The sequence below is a fragment of the Pelodiscus sinensis genome, chromosome 5 (genome assembly GCF_049634645.1).
Source record: "Pelodiscus sinensis isolate JC-2024 chromosome 5, ASM4963464v1, whole genome shotgun sequence".
NCBI classification, from domain to species: Eukaryota; Metazoa; Chordata; order Testudines; family Trionychidae; genus Pelodiscus; species Pelodiscus sinensis.
The window spans coordinates 31,354,297-31,371,161 of record NC_134715.1 but is presented as its reverse complement, the minus strand read 5'-3'; the positions used below and the strand labels follow the sequence as shown (position 1 = coordinate 31,371,161).

The 16,865-nt window shown below is 48.6% G+C and overlaps 1 protein-coding gene across 1 annotated transcript; it reads left to right on the top strand.

Moving 5' to 3' along the window:
* The first annotated feature begins 6,455 nt into the window (after positions 1–6,455).
* Positions 6,456–10,686, top strand: NEUROG2 (neurogenin 2). The gene has a single exon (XM_075929156.1). The coding sequence runs from the start codon at positions 6,646–6,648 to the stop codon at positions 7,354–7,356; it is 711 nt and encodes a 236-aa protein (XP_075785271.1). The 5' UTR covers positions 6,456–6,645; the 3' UTR covers positions 7,357–10,686.
* Positions 10,687–16,865: the final 6,179 nt, after the last annotated feature.

Below are 16,865 nucleotides of genomic sequence, written 5' to 3'. Positions count from 1 at the left end.
AAAGGAACAATCGGCCTAAAATGGGGGCACAGCCACACAGGGGGGAAGGCGGGACTCTGTGCTAGAGGCAGAAGACGCCTAGAAGCCGCAAGGGCATCTCAGGGTGAAAGCCAGCCAATGCATGGATCTGGCCAGCAGCAGACAAGAAAAGGGGACAGCGAGATGTGGGCTAGGAGGGGGCTGCTCCTTGAGGGGGCGGGTGTTACAGTGTGTGGGCATCGAAACTCGCTGGGGGAAGTTTCTGCCACCCCTTCCCCCGATTGTCCCCCACAAGCAGAGAGGACCTGTGAACAGGCAAAAGCAAAGGGACTGGTTGGGTATTAGGAAAAATGATTTCACTAGGAGGGTGGGGAAGCACTGGAACTGGTCACCTAGGGGGAATCTCCCTCCCTAGAGTTTTTTACAACCCGGCTTGACAAAGCCCTGGCTGGGATGATTTAGTTGGGGTTGGTCCTGCTTTGGACAGGGGGTTGGATTCGATGACCTCCTGAAGTCTCTTCCAGCCCTGGGATTCTATGGCTGCAGCTAAGTGCCATGGGGCTCTCAGCACCTCACCCTGCCCAGCACATGCAGAGCTATGTAGGTTTTTGCGACCATGCAACAACATCCAGGCACCCTCTGTGCTCTCTCCTGTGAGCGCATATGCCCTGCGCCCCAGCTAAGACCCCCCTCCTCCTTGCCCTCGTTCACCTGGGGCAGCAGCGAGCCATTAAATCTCATTTACAACTTGTGAGGTCGAAGCGTGGATGGGCTGGAGCCAAAGGTCCCTCAGCAACACCTACCCTCAACTTATAAGACTTTTGGGTCACCCCAGAGTTCAAGCTGCTTATAACCCACAAAGCCTTTCTATAGGTCTCTCTCACTCACACGCCAGCTCAGCGCCCTTTATTCCTGGGCTGTGTGATGAGCTTAAATCATTGTGCTCCTGTTTCTTGATCACTGCCTGCTTTGGGCTTTTGTTCCTGCAAAGTAGGCTTGAGCCTGGCAAAGGGGCTGAAGCTGAACAGTTTGACCCTTTGGGGACAGTTCATGCAGTGGACAGTAGGCGACACTTCTTTGCCACCCCCCTGGTGCTATTCAGCGCTCTTTGCATAACAGTTCAGCTTCGTTTCATTTGGCCAGTTTTTTAGACCACACAAGTGCCTCTTGAATTTAGCTCCGTTGAAAGAGTGCTAGAGAGCCCGGCTTAGTACATCGGGCACGTTTGGCTCAAAACAGAGGACGACCTGAACTAGCATTTTGCTAGCAAGACCTAGCCCCGCTAGGGTTAAACGCTACTAGTTTGAGAAACATACTGTTGCGCACCTGCCAGTCCTTATCAGTTTTGAAACATCCCTGTTCGCGTATTTAACTCACGCAAGGGAGATTGAAGTTTTCCTCCAAACTTTTCTTTCCCTTTTCATAAGTATTTATTTCTGATCACTGAGACACTGTGGAGATTAAGTTTGGATATCTGTAAGGGCCGAGGGCTTGTGTGGCTTGTGATAGTTCTAACAAAACTTCATCATCATCCATTTTTACATCAGAGACAAAATTAAATGGGTCTCGGTAAATGGAGGGACAGGGGGATACATACATGTGGAACAACTGAGAGGGCAGGTGACTCTAGAGGGCACTGAAGAATTTTTTAGTAAAGTAGAGAAAGGAAACTAAGGGCTGTTGTATAGAGTTTCTCCATGTTTCCCCTCTTTCGTACAGCTATGAAAACGTGTAGATTTTCCATATTTCTAATGAACATTAAAGTGTTCATTTCAATCACTTGCCAGATTCACTCTTCCCATTCAGTCTACTACATTTAGAAATATTTTTGATTAGCACTAAACCAGTCAATATTTTAATGATCGTAAAGGAGCTTGTACAAAGAATGTAAAGGAAGTCTTTCACCGGTACATGAAATGTCATGTGTATTGCATTTAAATTCAATTTTAAGGTAAAACTTTTTTGAACACTGGCATTAACGCTTACATTGGGTTTCAGTACTAGACCATGAAAAATAAAATAAGGATAAAAAGTGTTTTTCCACAGAAGAGTTCACGCACAATCATTGTGAACAACCAAATAATGTAGAATCTGGAAATATCTATTGAATACGAAGTTAATTGAACGTTAAGTACAGTATGTAGGTGTGGTATTTGGAATGGACTTAATATCTAGGTTTTAGGTTTGTCTTTACGTGTCTTTAGATTGTGGAGTTTTCCCCCTCCCCAATAAATTGCAATAATCATGTTTACAATAATAGTCATAGAATTTGATTTTACACACTAAAATATTTCGTGGTCTCCATTTGATTTTGTGTGTCTTTATGTCGTTTCCCGTGTTGGAGCGACTGAGACCAAATTTGTTGACCTCCAGGGCATGTTACAAAGCCTACGTATTCACTCAAGACTTTTGCCTAAGAGGGTGGTCTGAAGAAAGGGTGGGGGTTGAGTTTTGGTCGTGGACTGACGAGGGATTTTTGTTTGTTTGTTTTTGTTTTGTTTAAGTCCTTTTGAGCGAATGTTGTGTCAGTGCTATATTTCATGTTGTTTTAAAAAGTAGTGCAGTGAAGAAAATATTGGTAAGGTACAGCATAGATAAATCATCTTATCTGTCAAGTATAAAGATAAGTGTATATCAAACATCTCTCTAAAGATTCAGAAACCACTCTTGTTTTCAGTCAGGTATATTGCGGTTTTTCTATTTAAGCATACTGAAATTCTAGCAAAAAAAGAGAGATTTAATTAAGACTTTTTGGGTATGTACTTTAATATCTTACTACATATGTTGTAATACAAATATCTATCTTCAATGCACTGTGTTTCCCAAATCATTTTTATCCCTTTATTTCCCATTTTGTTGGGGAAAGAATTTTCTTTGTTAGTCTTCAAACACAAAAGTCTAGCACAAATATATATGAGACAGAATCCGTCTTAATCTGCCTCCTCTTCTTCCTGCACCTCCATCATGAACTAGCATTAATTTCTCAATGTAATATGTTTAAGACCATTTTAAAGTGTTTCCTTTTTCTCATGCTCATTCTAAAGTTGTTCCGAGTTTGCAAACAATGCTAATCATAAATCTTTTATTGTGTATTTTAGAGCTTTAAACTACACGAATGGACATAGAGTAGAGCAAATAAGTTAGCACAGAAATTGTAAAGAGGCTGAAAAAAGGATTAATTATTTACCCTGTGCAACAAGGATTGCCAAGAAATATTTCATTTGTTCATGTCCCTCCAAAACAGGGAGGTAAAGCTCTTAGCACATTGGCCCACCAGTGTTTTCAATAGATCACAAAAGCTGCACTTTTTTTCTCCTTTGTATGACAAGAACACCAAAAAAATCTCTCTTTAGCCTTCTCTCTCAGAAAAAAATAAAATATCCATTTTAAGTTAAAGAAACCATTACCAGAATAGTTCTTTTTCAAGATCTCTCCTCTTCTTGCCTGGATAAATCATTTTAATCAGTGCTGCCATCTAGGGTATGTCTACACTACAGGACTAAGTGTGTGTCTACACAGCACCCTAAACTCGAAATAAGATAGGCAATATGAACTATGCAAATCATATATTTCAAAAGAGATTTTGAAATTTGGCATGTCTACACAGCACCAAATTTTGGAATAACATGCTATTTTGAGCCATCCTTCATCCCTTATCCCCCCCTCCCCCGCCACCACAATGAGGTTTACCAAGATGGCAAAATAGCATGACCGTTATTTTGGAAAATACTGTGTGGATGCGGGGTAGCTATTTCAAGATACCACCAGTATCCCAAAATAGCTGTGCAGTGTAGACCTACCCTATGTTGAATTAAGATACACCATTTCAGCTACCTTAATTGAGTAGCTGAAGTCAAAGTAGGTTAATTCCACTTTTGGTGCTGTCTACACTGCAGGAAGTTGAAGGAAGAACACTCTTCCTTTGACTTCCCTTGGGTGTGTCTACATGGTACATTAAACTCAAAATAAGATATGCAATTTGCGCAACGCATATCACCTATCTTATTTCGATTGAATTTCAAAATAGGCTATTTCAAAATTTGGCACACAGCACCAAATTTCAAAATAACATGCTATTTTGAAGCATCCCTTGAGGGTTACCAAGATGCCAAAATAGCACTCCTGTTATTTTGAAAAATATTTTGAAATAATGGGTGGCTTGTGTAGATGTGGGGATAGCTATGACCTGCAGTGTAGAGTATCCTTATTCTTTGTGAAATGAGGGTTACAGGAGTCAGAGTAAGAAGTCCTCCAGTTCTTCATTATTTTGACATAATGGCTTGCTGTGTAGATGCAGACTAAGTTATTATGGAATAATGTTAGTTATTCCGAAATAACATGGATGTGTAGACATAGCCTGAATTCTTAGCTACAGTCTATCCAATCCCCCTACCCTACGTCCAACAACCACAAGCTTCCTGTTCCCAGTGTCTTTTGGCTACAGGATTAGAATGCCCTCAGCGCCTCAGAGAAAAGAGAAGAGAGGGGATTTGTTCAGCCAGTGGGAAACTATTGGAAGAAAGTAAGCTAGGAGCCCTGGATAACTGAGGGAACTCTGGACAGCTCCTTTCCCCAGGGCGGATCTCTATCTCAAAGGCGACACCGTGACAAAGACCACAAGCACACACAAGATGAGGAGAGGGATCGCAACTCATTTACTTTAGAGCTGGTTGTTATGCCTTGGTCACACGAGTTCTCCCATCACGTACACAGCACGTACCAGAAAATGCTACTGCACATGGGCTTCCACGCAGCATACCTCTCTGTTCTGTAGCAGCCATTGGCCTGCTCCGCACCTGCTACCCCGCTACACACGCAACTCGCTCGCCAGAAAGGAGCAGATAATTCTGCTCCAGATTTGCAACCCCCTGTGCACGCAACCCCTAGTCAGCAAACAGTCTTCTTGGCACGCGGCGGCAGACACGCACACATAACCCTATTCCATCCCCTCCAGTGACCATGCAGAACTAAAAATCTCTTCCTTATCTTTACCCTCCTAGCCTGTACCCCCTCCCACTCTTGACACACACACACACACACACACACACACACACACACACACACACACACGATCATCCTGCTCCGCATCTTTTCCCCTACACACATCCGTCCAAGATATTTTCTGGCTGGACCTACGTGGACACACGTGCTTCCCAACATTGTCTTTCAGGTGTTCATGCGGGGTGTAAACTGTGCGACACCGAATTTCATTCAGCATCAACCCCTGAGCGGCCCCAGGTCTCAGTGCAAACTGATCCATCAGCTTCGTCTTTTCTATAGGTGCGTGTGTGTCTCCGGCTCTGTACGTCTCTCGCTGTGCATCAGAGCCCGCGGGGAGCGGGGGCTGGAGGGGGGCTGAGTTGTGGATCCTATAGTCTCCCTCCCCTCCGCTGCCCTCCAGCCTAATGAGCTGCTGAAAAGGAGCAGGCTCCGGCGCGCGTGGCACGCCGGGCTCGCCGATTGGCCAGCTGCGCCTCGCGACCCCCATTCATTAATAAATTAGCGGCACGCTCCAACCGAGCGCGAGGCACCAATCACACCGCAGCGCAGCCGGGGCTGCACCACACACTTTATGGGGATCAGATAAAAAAAGAAAACAGGGGAGGAGGTTGGGGGAGGGAGGCAAGGGGTGCAGGGGGCTTTAAAAGAGAGGGAGAGAGAAAAGAATGAGATGAGTGATGATAAATGAAATGAAAAGAAAGAATAAACCCGGGGAGGGGGAGGGGAGCGTTCAAGGGGCCCTGGGGGTAGATCTGATTGTTTTCTGGGGGGTATATAAGGGGTTTTAAGGAGAGTCGTGTGCCAGACACACAGCCACTGAACCTCAAGCAGCTTCACTTTAACTGGAGTGCCGGGGCGCGTGCCAGCAGCTGGCCCCACCAGGACTCTCTCTGCGCACACCCCATCAACCAAACACAGGCAGAGGCAGCAGGCAAGCGGCCCTTCTTCAAACTCCTCTTTGGCAAAGACAGCCGGACCCCCACCCCCCACTGCAGCAAGAGTGGGACCCTCTCCAGGAGAAAGGGGGGGCACACTGGCAAATCGGTCCCTGCAGCTTGCAGCGAGGGTCAGTGCAGGGAGAGCGCGCTCCGCAAAGAGGCAAAACATTGTGTCTTTAAAAGGGGCGCCAAGTAAGTCACGGAGGCTCCGCTTCGAACTTTCCTGGAGTTTTTATTTTCTCCCACGCTCGGGCAAAAAAATAAAACGCTCCGTTGCGGAGTAAAATTTCGTGCTGCCTAAACCGGCCGCTTCTCCCTCCCTGCGTGTCGGAACGCCCCGCTGCAGCTATTCTAGGGGGAGAATGTCAGGCGAGAGCAGCCGTGTCGGGGCGAGGGTGGGGGGAGAAATACATCCCTGAGCCTCGATGGCCCCGCCGCAGCAGGGCTGGCAGGGCTTTTTCGGGATGAGACTTCCAGCTGGTGAGGATCAGAGGGACCGTAGGGGCCGAGGCGGGAAGGGGGGCGTGTGCGCGCATCGCAGCCTGTGCCCATAGGCGCCTGACAGCTACACCGCAAGGGGTGGGCAAGCCGCCCCTGGGCGCGGCGCTGCCAGGCCGGGTGAGCGCCCGCAGGAGCAGTGCCCCGGCCCGGCGGCAAGAGGGAGTTGGCAGCCCGGGTTAGCTGGGGTGACCTCGCCTGATGGGGCTTCTCCCGCTCTCGTTGCAGGATGTTCGTGAAGCCGGAGGGCCTGGAGCTGAAGGCGGAGGGGGACCTGCTGCTTCTGGGCCCGGCCTCGCCCTGCTCCTCCTCGCTCACGCCGCTCTCCTCCAGCTCCGAGGAAGAGGAGGACGAGGACCTGCGGGCCGCCTCGCCGGCCCGCCCGGCGCAGGAGCAGCAGGTGCGGCTGCCGCTGAGCCTGCGGCGGCACGAGTGCAAGCGGCGGCCCGGCCGGGCGCGGGCCGGCTCCCGGGGGACCAAGACCGCCGAGACGGTGCAGCGCATCAAGAAGAGCCGGCGGCTGAAGGCCAACAACCGGGAGCGGAACCGCATGCACAACCTGAACGCGGCGCTGGACGCGCTGCGCGAGGTGCTGCCCACCTTCCCCGAGGACGCCAAGCTCACCAAGATCGAGACGCTGCGCTTCGCGCACAACTACATCTGGGCGCTGACCGAGACCCTGCGCCTGGCCGACCACTGCGGCGCCGCCGGCCTGCCGGGGGCCCTCTTCCCCGAGGCCGTGCTGCTGAGCCCCGGCGGCGCCCCGGACAGCAGCCCCTCGCCCGCCTCCTCCTGGAGCTGCACCAACAGCCCCCTCTCCTCCTACAGCTGCACTTTATCGCCCGCCAGCCCGGCCAGCTCCGCCTCGGACATGGACTACTGGCAGCCCGACAAGCCCCGCTACGCGCCCCCGCACCCGCTGGCCAGGGAGTTCATCTAGCAGCCCCCGGCTAGCGCAGCCCGCGCCCCGCTGCCAGCTTGGCAACGCGAGTGGCGCTGGCGGGAGAGGCTCGGGGCCAGACTCCCCCCTCCCCTCCCTTAGAGACATGGGGGGGGGGGGGAAGAGCCTCCCGCCACCCATTGGCAGAGGCGCACCGTGAGGCCGACCCCTGGCTGAGTGGAGGGAAGCGCGTGCGAGCAAGGGAGCCGCCGTGCCCTGGGAATCTGCAAAGGAAGCGCCCCGCCGTGGTGCGCTCTCGTCACCTTTGATTCTCCACACACATGTTAATGGAGGATGGCAAAAGTACATTCGCAGCTGACTGATAGGGCCGGTAACAATATTAGCCCCAGATTTGCAAGGCCTGGCATCTGCTTTCTTCCCAGTGCTGCCTCAAGGCTGTGGGAATTTCACCTGTCAAACCAAACTTTTACCCCTCTCTGATGTGCACTTTGTTCCGTTCCCCAGCTTTGTCACAATGCGGTTTTGTCCCCGTCCTTCTCTTCCCTGCTCCCTCCTCCCCATTATGCCATCTGTCTCTTATGATTTATAAGGGGGAAAAAAAGTTGTTTTGTTCCAGGCCCAGGTTAGAAGTCATTGTATAATTTGTAGGCTTTGTAATGATTGAATGCAAGCGTGGAAATTTAGGCTGAACTCTCTCTATCAAAAGAAAAAAAATGTAGAGGGGGAAAAAAAATCAGGAGGGAGGATTGCCTCATGCATTATTTATCTCGACCTTTTAGGGGACGAGGCACTCCCCCATTCTTTCAAGAGATTAAAAATAAATCAACAGACTGAAAACCTAAACAGACACGGAGCATTACAGGGATCAGCCACACACGTGTTCACATCTATTTATTATAAAAGAAAGATTTCATGGGAGATATGTATTTTTTGTATATTTTACAGAGTTTATTCTAGTATGTATTTACAGCTGAAGAGCAAAGGGACTGCTCGTGACGATACAAATAAACTATATAATTTTCATAACTTTGTCTACCATTTTTGATTGGGTTGTTTACATATATATAATACAATAGGGGCGAAAGACATTTATTGTAACCACGGAAGGTTGGGGGGTTTTTTGGGGGGAGGGGGAGAAGGTTCCTACCACATTCTAGATGGCCCCAATCCATTGAAGGAGCTCAGAGTAGATGTCCTTAATACAAATAGTAGGCGTATTTGATAAACATACGACAAAGCGATTGTGGTGCTTGGACACATATACAAAAACCGTCCAGAAGCGTGTGTATTTCCCTAAAAAGAAGGGCAAACTGTAGATGTGACCGAATAGACCATAGATAACAAAAATCCACTTTTAAATAAATGGCTTACGTTTTCGAACTAACAAGTGAAATGAAGTTGCTATACTCGAATAAGTATTTCTCCAAGTTTAAAACATTAATTTCAACTGAAGTCAACTTTCTTTAAAAAAAAATCAAGTTAACCCACAATTGCCAAGAATTTTTAAAGGTACAGTTAGAAAGCGAGTCCTTTCCCATCAATAACGTTAAGTCATCTCAGCTTTATTGTACGCGGAAGGGCCATATGAATAAATCCACTGTCATTTACTGGGTACAAATCCAGAGATGCTGTCAAATTTGGGCTGCTTGCTGAGTTGACTCCTGATGCCAGGCCAAGGAAAGCGAGAACCGAGCCCTTTTACTAAGCTCTGCACTTGATTTAAGTTCAGGGAAAACGCACTGAAGATTTTGCCTTGCTATCTGCTGTGTTTTGGTAGGTGTGGATTGGCACAGGAGAGCGAAACGCGACAAATTCTACTCTGTACAAAAATCCCGTGGTTGAAATAGTCGTTTAATCCGATCACTCCCTCAGTTTAAACGGACGGGACTATAAAAGCGTGTATTTTTGTCTGCAGATGATTCTTTCTTGATCTCCCCAGAGGCTTATGATTTTATGCTAGATCACAGTTTCCAACAGAAATATAATTTACCAAACAGCGCCTCGCAGACAACTACCACGAGGCCATATTTCATGTTACACACCGCTGTTCCCTACGCCAAGCATCTGCGCTAGCCAGCCGGTCCTCACACGTACAAAACTTCCTTGCGGACCGCCAGCATCCTCTCAGTCCAGGAAATACAGTAAACTTAGAATAAAATCCTGTTGGGGATGCGTGAGAGTGACCAGGTGCGCATAATGGCATGGCTTCGGGACTATTCTTGCACTACATCTATAGGAGTTCTGTCGTTTGTTCGCTTTTTTAAAAGAAACATTGGGGGAGTGGGGTGTTTCAATTTCGACGTTTTAAAATGGCTGCTGGCCAAATTAGGAAGTTTTCTTCATCCCGAACAATGTATAAAAGTTTCGCAACGTGGTCTAACTACACCGTGCAGGCTCTGGCGGAGTTTTCTAGAGGATCTTTGATCCCCAGAGAAATATCGTCCCTAAAAACACAACTACAACTGCTTGCGTTGTAGAGGACCTGCGCTTCTAAGAATGCCAGAGCTCTGTGTTTTCTGACAATCACTGTCCCCTCATTTAATCCCTTCCACTCATTAAATTCAGAGCCACCCAGGCCTAACAAGAAAATATGTAAAAATATTTCAATGTGGAATTTGATCCCCCCCCCCCCTTCAAAATTCAAATACACCAACATGGGAACAGAGACAGTCGTTAATGGTACGGAAGATGATTTCAGCCAGGAGGCGAGACTATCGCAGGGAGAGTGTGAAATTGAGTAGATCAGTTGCAAGTGCCCTTTAGTGTAGGCCTGGCCTTAGGCAGATACTAATCTGTGTGTATAGGAAAGGCCAGAAAATGCAGATTTCGCTACATGTTCAAATGCACCTCTCTATGTGATCAGTGTCATGGCATAGACATGTTGGTCTTTTTTCGCGTGTTGACTTCATTTCTAGCCACTGCCGACCTTCTTTATTCACAGGACTCTGTCTTAAAATAAGTTAGAAGGACGTTTTCCTTTATGGCGGAGCAACCATGAAGTCTATTTCCAGTCCCTCAGTGGGATCAGTTTCCCAAGCCAGGATTTTAGGCCGATCACCGCTCTCGCAGTGCCCGGGCTTGTGAGCGCTGGAAGGAGGCGGTGATGCAGAGGGGACTAGAGTCGTTTGTGGATGGTCAAGAAGCGCCACATTAGGGGTCGACTTTCTAAAAGCAACAGATGTGGAGGGGGAGGAGAGAGATCTCCATCTAGCGCATCACAGGACGCTTTGGGCCCGATCCTGCCGTCCCCCGTCCCCCCCCCACTCACGCAGCTCGGCGTTTTTCCTCCTCTGGCCGTAGCAGAATCCGGTCCCTCGTCCTTGTTGCCTAGAAGCCCGACAGGCACAGGGTGGGGAGGGCAGATCAGATGCCTCCTTTGGACAAGGGAGAGCGGGGTTACGCCTGGGGGCCACATGACACCGGCAGCCTCCGGCCCGGGCGCTCTGCCTGGAGAGGGAGGAGTGGGCAAAGGAAGGTCCCCGCGTCCCTTCTCTGCTGGGACTGGCATTGGAAAGGGGGCGGGTGGGGCAGCGCCTTGAGCCGGTGTCTCCGCACACTAGTCCTGCCGAGCGAGAGCAGAGCGCGGCGGAGACGGGACCAGCCACGGCCCGGACCTACCCAAGGGCTGTACGGGACTGGGAACGGGTCACCCTGGGCGCTCTCCGGCCTGAGCGCCAGCCGGTCTGCGAGAGGCGCAGGAGCCGATGGGTTACAGGTGCAGCCCTCCTGGGCACAGCCCCGCTTCGCTTCCAGACTTCAGCTAGGCGAGAGTGGATCGGATACAGGCTGGAAACAAACGCTCCCAGGCAAAAGCCCCCCTCCTATGTAAATATCCCGGGAGGGGCCCTGGATGGCGTTACCTCCAGATTTATCGCCCTGTCACTAATTAAAATCAATCGGCCCCATCCAGCCTGGAGCACTGGGTGACTTCTGGGTACCAACACCTGGAACTCATTACAAAGGCGCCAATCCCCACCCAGGAACCGGCGCGGCTGCACTTAGTAATTCAATAAGAGGCGCAGCCCATGAATCTGCCCGGTGCCAGCAGATCCTGGGAGCGTGAAACCCGGCCCTTAACACACAGTCCCAAAAGGGAACGGGAAGAAAAAAAAACCGCGTGAAAAGAGAATTAGTGAAATTAGGTTAGCCCAATAAAACTTGCGGGGTTCCCTGCCCTCACCCCTCCCCTGCAGCCTTGGGCTAGAAGCGCTCACTGGCCAGATCTATTGTTTCCTGCCCTGGCAGGGGGCTATTGTGGGATAAATAATTCCCTTTAAAAAAAGTGGGTATTTGCATAATCACTGCTTTGATGTGGCCAGCGATCTCAGGGTGGGTCCCCCCAAATCTGGCTTTGGCCTGGAGGAGCACAACCAGACCCCCTCCTCCCCCAGCACTCGGAACAGCTTCACACTCTTCTTAACCCTCACTTTAGAATCCAGCTCTGGGAATGTCCCCAATCGGGAGACAGCACTTTTCCCATCTTTAAAAACCAGGCCCCATTGTCCCACTCCAACTCTCTGCTACATGAGCCCTGAAAATGTTCAGTAACAGGTGCATTCCTGTCCTACCCAGGCCCGAGTTGGATCCTGTTACTTTCTCCCCGTTAATTAAAGGCTGTGCATAAATGCCCCTCCAGCTCTCAGCAAGGCAGGCCATTTTTTCCTCCCTGTCTCCCCAGTTCACAGGGCCTTGCTCATGACTAACGGGAATAGTGAGAATAGGCACACGGATTGGTCCACAGCGATGCTACTGAAATAGAAAAAATATCCTTCAGGGTACGTCTACACTGCAACACCATTTTGAAACTAGCAGTGCTATTCCGAAATAACTTAATCCCCTTCTACACAGAAGGCAGTTATTTCAAAATAGCGTCAAAATACTGTCAAGCTGGAGGACTTCTTACTCTGACTTCTGTAACCCTCCGGCTGTGTCTAGACTGGCAAGTTTTAGGAAAAATTTGCCAGCTGTCTACACTGGCCATTTGAATTTCCGCAAGAACACAGACAGTCTCATGTAAGATCGTCAGTGTTCTTGCGGAAATACTGTGCTGCTCCTGTTCGGGCAAAAGCCCTCTTGCACAAATCATTTGTGCAAGAGGGCCAGTGTAAACAGCACAGTACTGTTTTCTGCAAAAAAGCCCCGATCGCGAAAATGGCGATCGGGGATTTTTTGCGGAAAACCGCATCTAGATTGGCCACGGATGCTTTTCCGCAAAAAGTGCTTTTGCGGAAAAGCATCCTGCCAATCTAGAAATGCTTTTTCAAAAATGCTTTTTACGGAAAAGTTTTCCATTAAAAGCATTTTTGGAAAATCACGCCAGTGTAGACGTAGCCTCATTGTACGAGGAATAAGGACAGTTGGAGGAAGAGTGCTCTATTTTGAAATAAGCGCTGTGTAGATTCTCCCTATTTCGAAAGAAACTATTTTGAAATAAGATACACAGTTGACATAACTTGAAATAAACTATGCAAACTGAGCTAAGCCCTGCAGTATAAGTGCACCGTAGAAAGTGTAGTTCCTTATAAAACAACAACCTGAGGCAGGTCTTTCAGGTGCCTTCAAAACGCTCCAGATTCACCCCCTGGCAATAGGCACATCAGATCAAAGGCAAAACATACACATGGATTTGAGCAGAACCCTCCATCAGCTCAGTGGGTTCCATCCTGATCCATGCAAGACCCTGGTGGGTTCAGCTGAGTTTTGGATTCAGCCACTAAAAAAGGAAAAGATGCACTGCATTGAACCTCACCTGGGAGTAGGGAGAGGGAAAGACAACGTAGCCCACACAAACAGTCTTTGAAGTTTAAAGAGCTCCAAAGGAAAGCTCCTTCTATGGTCCTTGGGAAAGAATTAGGCAAGAGATACCCAGATCCATTCAACTGAGCAATAATATGTTCTAGGGAAGTGAGCTGAACACTTGAAAAGTGTGCTTGAAAAGCAAAACTTTTCTCCATAGCTACCAAGCCTCGGGAAGAAAGGGACCCTACTCCTGTATATTACAATTACTCAGAGGGGAGCCATGTTAGTCTGTATCTGCAAAAACAATGAGGAGTCCTATGGCACCTTAGAGTATGTCTACACTAGAGAGGAGATTAAAGCTGCTGCTGTCGATATTCCGGGGTTCGAGTAAGTGGGTCTAGCGAAGACACACTAATTTGAAGTGAGAGGGGCACTCCGGTCGATGCCGATAGTCCTACTTCCACGAGGAGTAAGGAAAGGGAAAGGGAAAGTTGTCTTTGATTTCCTGCAGTGTGGACAGCATCAAAAGTTGAGTGAAGGTACTTTGACTTCAGCTACTCAATTAATGTACCCAATTTGTCCTTAGCCTGTAGTGTAGTCATACCCTTAAAGGCTAACAGATTTTTTGGGTTTAAGCATGCATCTGATAAAGTAGTTTTGACCCACAAAAACTTATGCCCACATGAATCTGTTTGTGACACCTTTAAAGATTAAGGGTGTGTCTAGACTAGCAAGATTTTGCACAAAAATCTTGCTGCCTGTCTACACTGGCCGCGAGTATTTGCACAAGAACACTGACTTTGTACTGTACAAAATCACTGGTTCTTGCGCAAATACTCCGACACTCCCACTCAGGGATAAGTCCTCTTGCACAAGTATTCTTGTGCAAGAGGGCCATTGTAGACAGTCAAGTTAATTTCTTGTGCAAGAAAGCCTGATGGCTAAAATGGCCATCAGAGCTTTCTTGTGCAAGAGAGCGTCTACACTGGCACTGATGCTTTTGCGCAAAAGCAAATCTTTTGCACAAAGGCACATGCCAGTATAGACGCTCTCTTGCACAAATACTTTTAACGGAAGAGTTTTTCCCGTTAAAAGTATTTGTGCAATTCATGCCAGTCTAGACACAGCCTAACAGATTTACATGGGCGGAAGCTTTCGTGGGTCAAAGCCACAGTGTGAGATGCATGCTTATGCCCAAATAAATCTGATAGCCTTTAAAGGTGCCACAGACTCCTCGTTACAATTCCCATCAATGGATGAAGGGGGCGGAGGATGGGTGCAATAGGTTACTGAGACTTGCTCCTTTCACTTGCATTCCCCACTCATCCAGCCATTCAGCGTGTGAAAGTAAATGCCTGGTTTTATCCTTGGTGGGTGGTAAACACAACGGGAATCACTCTGCCCAAATGAAGAGCCGTAGGCAGGGAGGAGGGCTGCTACTCTGTGCTGGCAGCCTCGGTCGCTGGCAAATACAGCACAGCCAAAAGACCCTTTCCCACCCAGCTGGGCATATGTTTGTGTGTCTGTAACTATAGCTAAAAAAGCCTCTACCTAGGCTGAGAGCAAGGGACTTCATGGTACCAGGTGCCTATGTTCTGAAAACCACCATTTAAAAATAATCCTGACTCCACCCCTTTTGATGGTTATTGGAGCATCTGCAGGCAAGCACAATGCCCCATCAGTGAAACACCACAGGTCTGAAAGGCACACACCGGAGTGGATTAGGGATTGCTACAATTGGTGGCACCAGGCTGGGGCAGATTTCAAACACACTCGACCTTCTCCTAAGATCTTAGGTGATTTTTTGTATTTGTTTTTGCTCCATCGCTTCTTGAAATATTAGACAGGCTGCCATTGTAGATAAGGCAAAAAAGCCACCAGCTAAATCTCATCTAGCGTAGCTCTTTCCTGCAAATACACCAAAGCAACGTAGAAGACTATTCGGCTGTATACTGAGAGCCCACCTTCCGAGTCCTACTTGCTGCAGCTGGAGCGTGGAGTGCTGAGGGTGGGAAAATCAGGCCATTAGCCTATCACCAATAAAGTCAATATGCTGCTGGGAACAGGCTGTAAAAAGAAAGCCTGCCCCTTCAAAATAAGTGGGGGGAAATAGGGGCTGGTTTCCATAGCAGCACCTTGCCATAAAAAACTCAAACCCTTCTGACGAAGAGGTCATCTTCCCTTTAAAACGGGTTTATGATCCCTTGGTGTATTGTATTGTGGCATAAAAGCTTCTTTGCACCGGCAGGGCTCAGCGGGCAGCATTAGGACTCTCAAGGGGGTTTATTGCCCTGCTTGGCATCAGCATAACGACCAGAAGCCAAAGCAGTGCCAGTGGGACAAAAGCATCCCCCCTGAGGGCGTGCGTTGGCTTTCTCTTGCACAAGGCATAAATCCCACCCCATCTTGTCATAACTTGACAAGTGTGTTCCTGACACAGCCCTAGTCTGGCTGGGTCATTTAAATAAAAATCAACCTCCGTACCCCCTTCCTCTTAGAAGGAAAGGCAGAAAGTGGGACTTTAGTGCCTGAATAGCCAAGGTTGTTATATCGATCCATCATTTCCAACCTCCCGCATCGAGGAACTATCACACTGCAAAATTAAGTGTAGGATGCAAGACAGCAAAATCTAAGGACTGTACATTTAATCATCTTATGATTTCTGTGTAAATTTGAGTGTGCATAGTTCTCTGCTAAGAACCTGGACCAGACAGACAAGGCCGCCTCCCAGTAACGGATGGCTGTGTGAGTTTGCCATCAATCCGTACAGTTATTTTATAGTTTCAGAGGGGTAGCCGAGTTAATCTCACAGGAAAAACTTTTAAAAAAACCCCAAACAATCTGGTAGCATTTTTTAGACTAACAAAACATGTAGATGGGATCATGAGCCTTCGTGGGCAGAGCACAGGAATTTGTCTTGCAGTCTTGAGTATTTTTGTTTCTTTGTGGACCCGATCCTGCCATTTGAGTTTTTGATACACAAAAGGGTGTCATGTTTTGCCTTTGCCATTTTAAAATTAGTGGCTCTCAAGCTTCATTGCACTCTGATCCCTCTTTGAAAACAAAAATGACGACATGACCCAGAGAGATGGGACCAGAGCCTCAGCCCACTTGAGCACTGCTACCCTTGGCAGGAGGGGTGGGGACGGGGGGGGACAAAGCTCAGGGCAAGTAATGCCAAAGCCCAGGGGCCTATAACCTGAGCTCCACCACCCAGGGCATCCTTAGTTCAGCTTCCACCACAGTAGGTGGGACTCAGGTTTTGGCCTCAGCCAGTCTAACACCAGCCTTGGTGATCCCATTAAAACACAGTTGTGACCCACACAGGCCTGCTGCTGAGGGGGTGGGGGACGGGAAGCACATCTGCCCTGGGCCCTGGTGATTCTACAGAGCCTGGGGCTCCCAGCCACCAGCACTGCAGCAGTGGCAGGACCCAGAACCCTTTAAAATGCTTCTGGAGTTGCACATGGCTTGCTCTGGGCAGCTCTGTGGGCTGGGTGGAGGTTGGCATGGCATGCTCTGAGCAGCTGTCAGGGCTGGGGGAGTGGGGCAGGGTTGGCATGGCACCCTCTGGCAGCACGGAGGATTGGCTTCTCCTAGTCCCACCTCTTGTGCCTGAGGTCCCCCGCTCTGGGAGCACAGATGTCCCCACTCTTGCTTAAGGGCCTGGTATGGCTGTCTATTCCCTTGGGCCCACATTGGGGTTCAAACCCACAGTTTAGGAGAAGTCTTGGTTCACATCATGCCAAAGAAACAAGTAATTTAATTGTACTTTCGAATAATTCAGTTAGGCTGTATATGGTTATTAT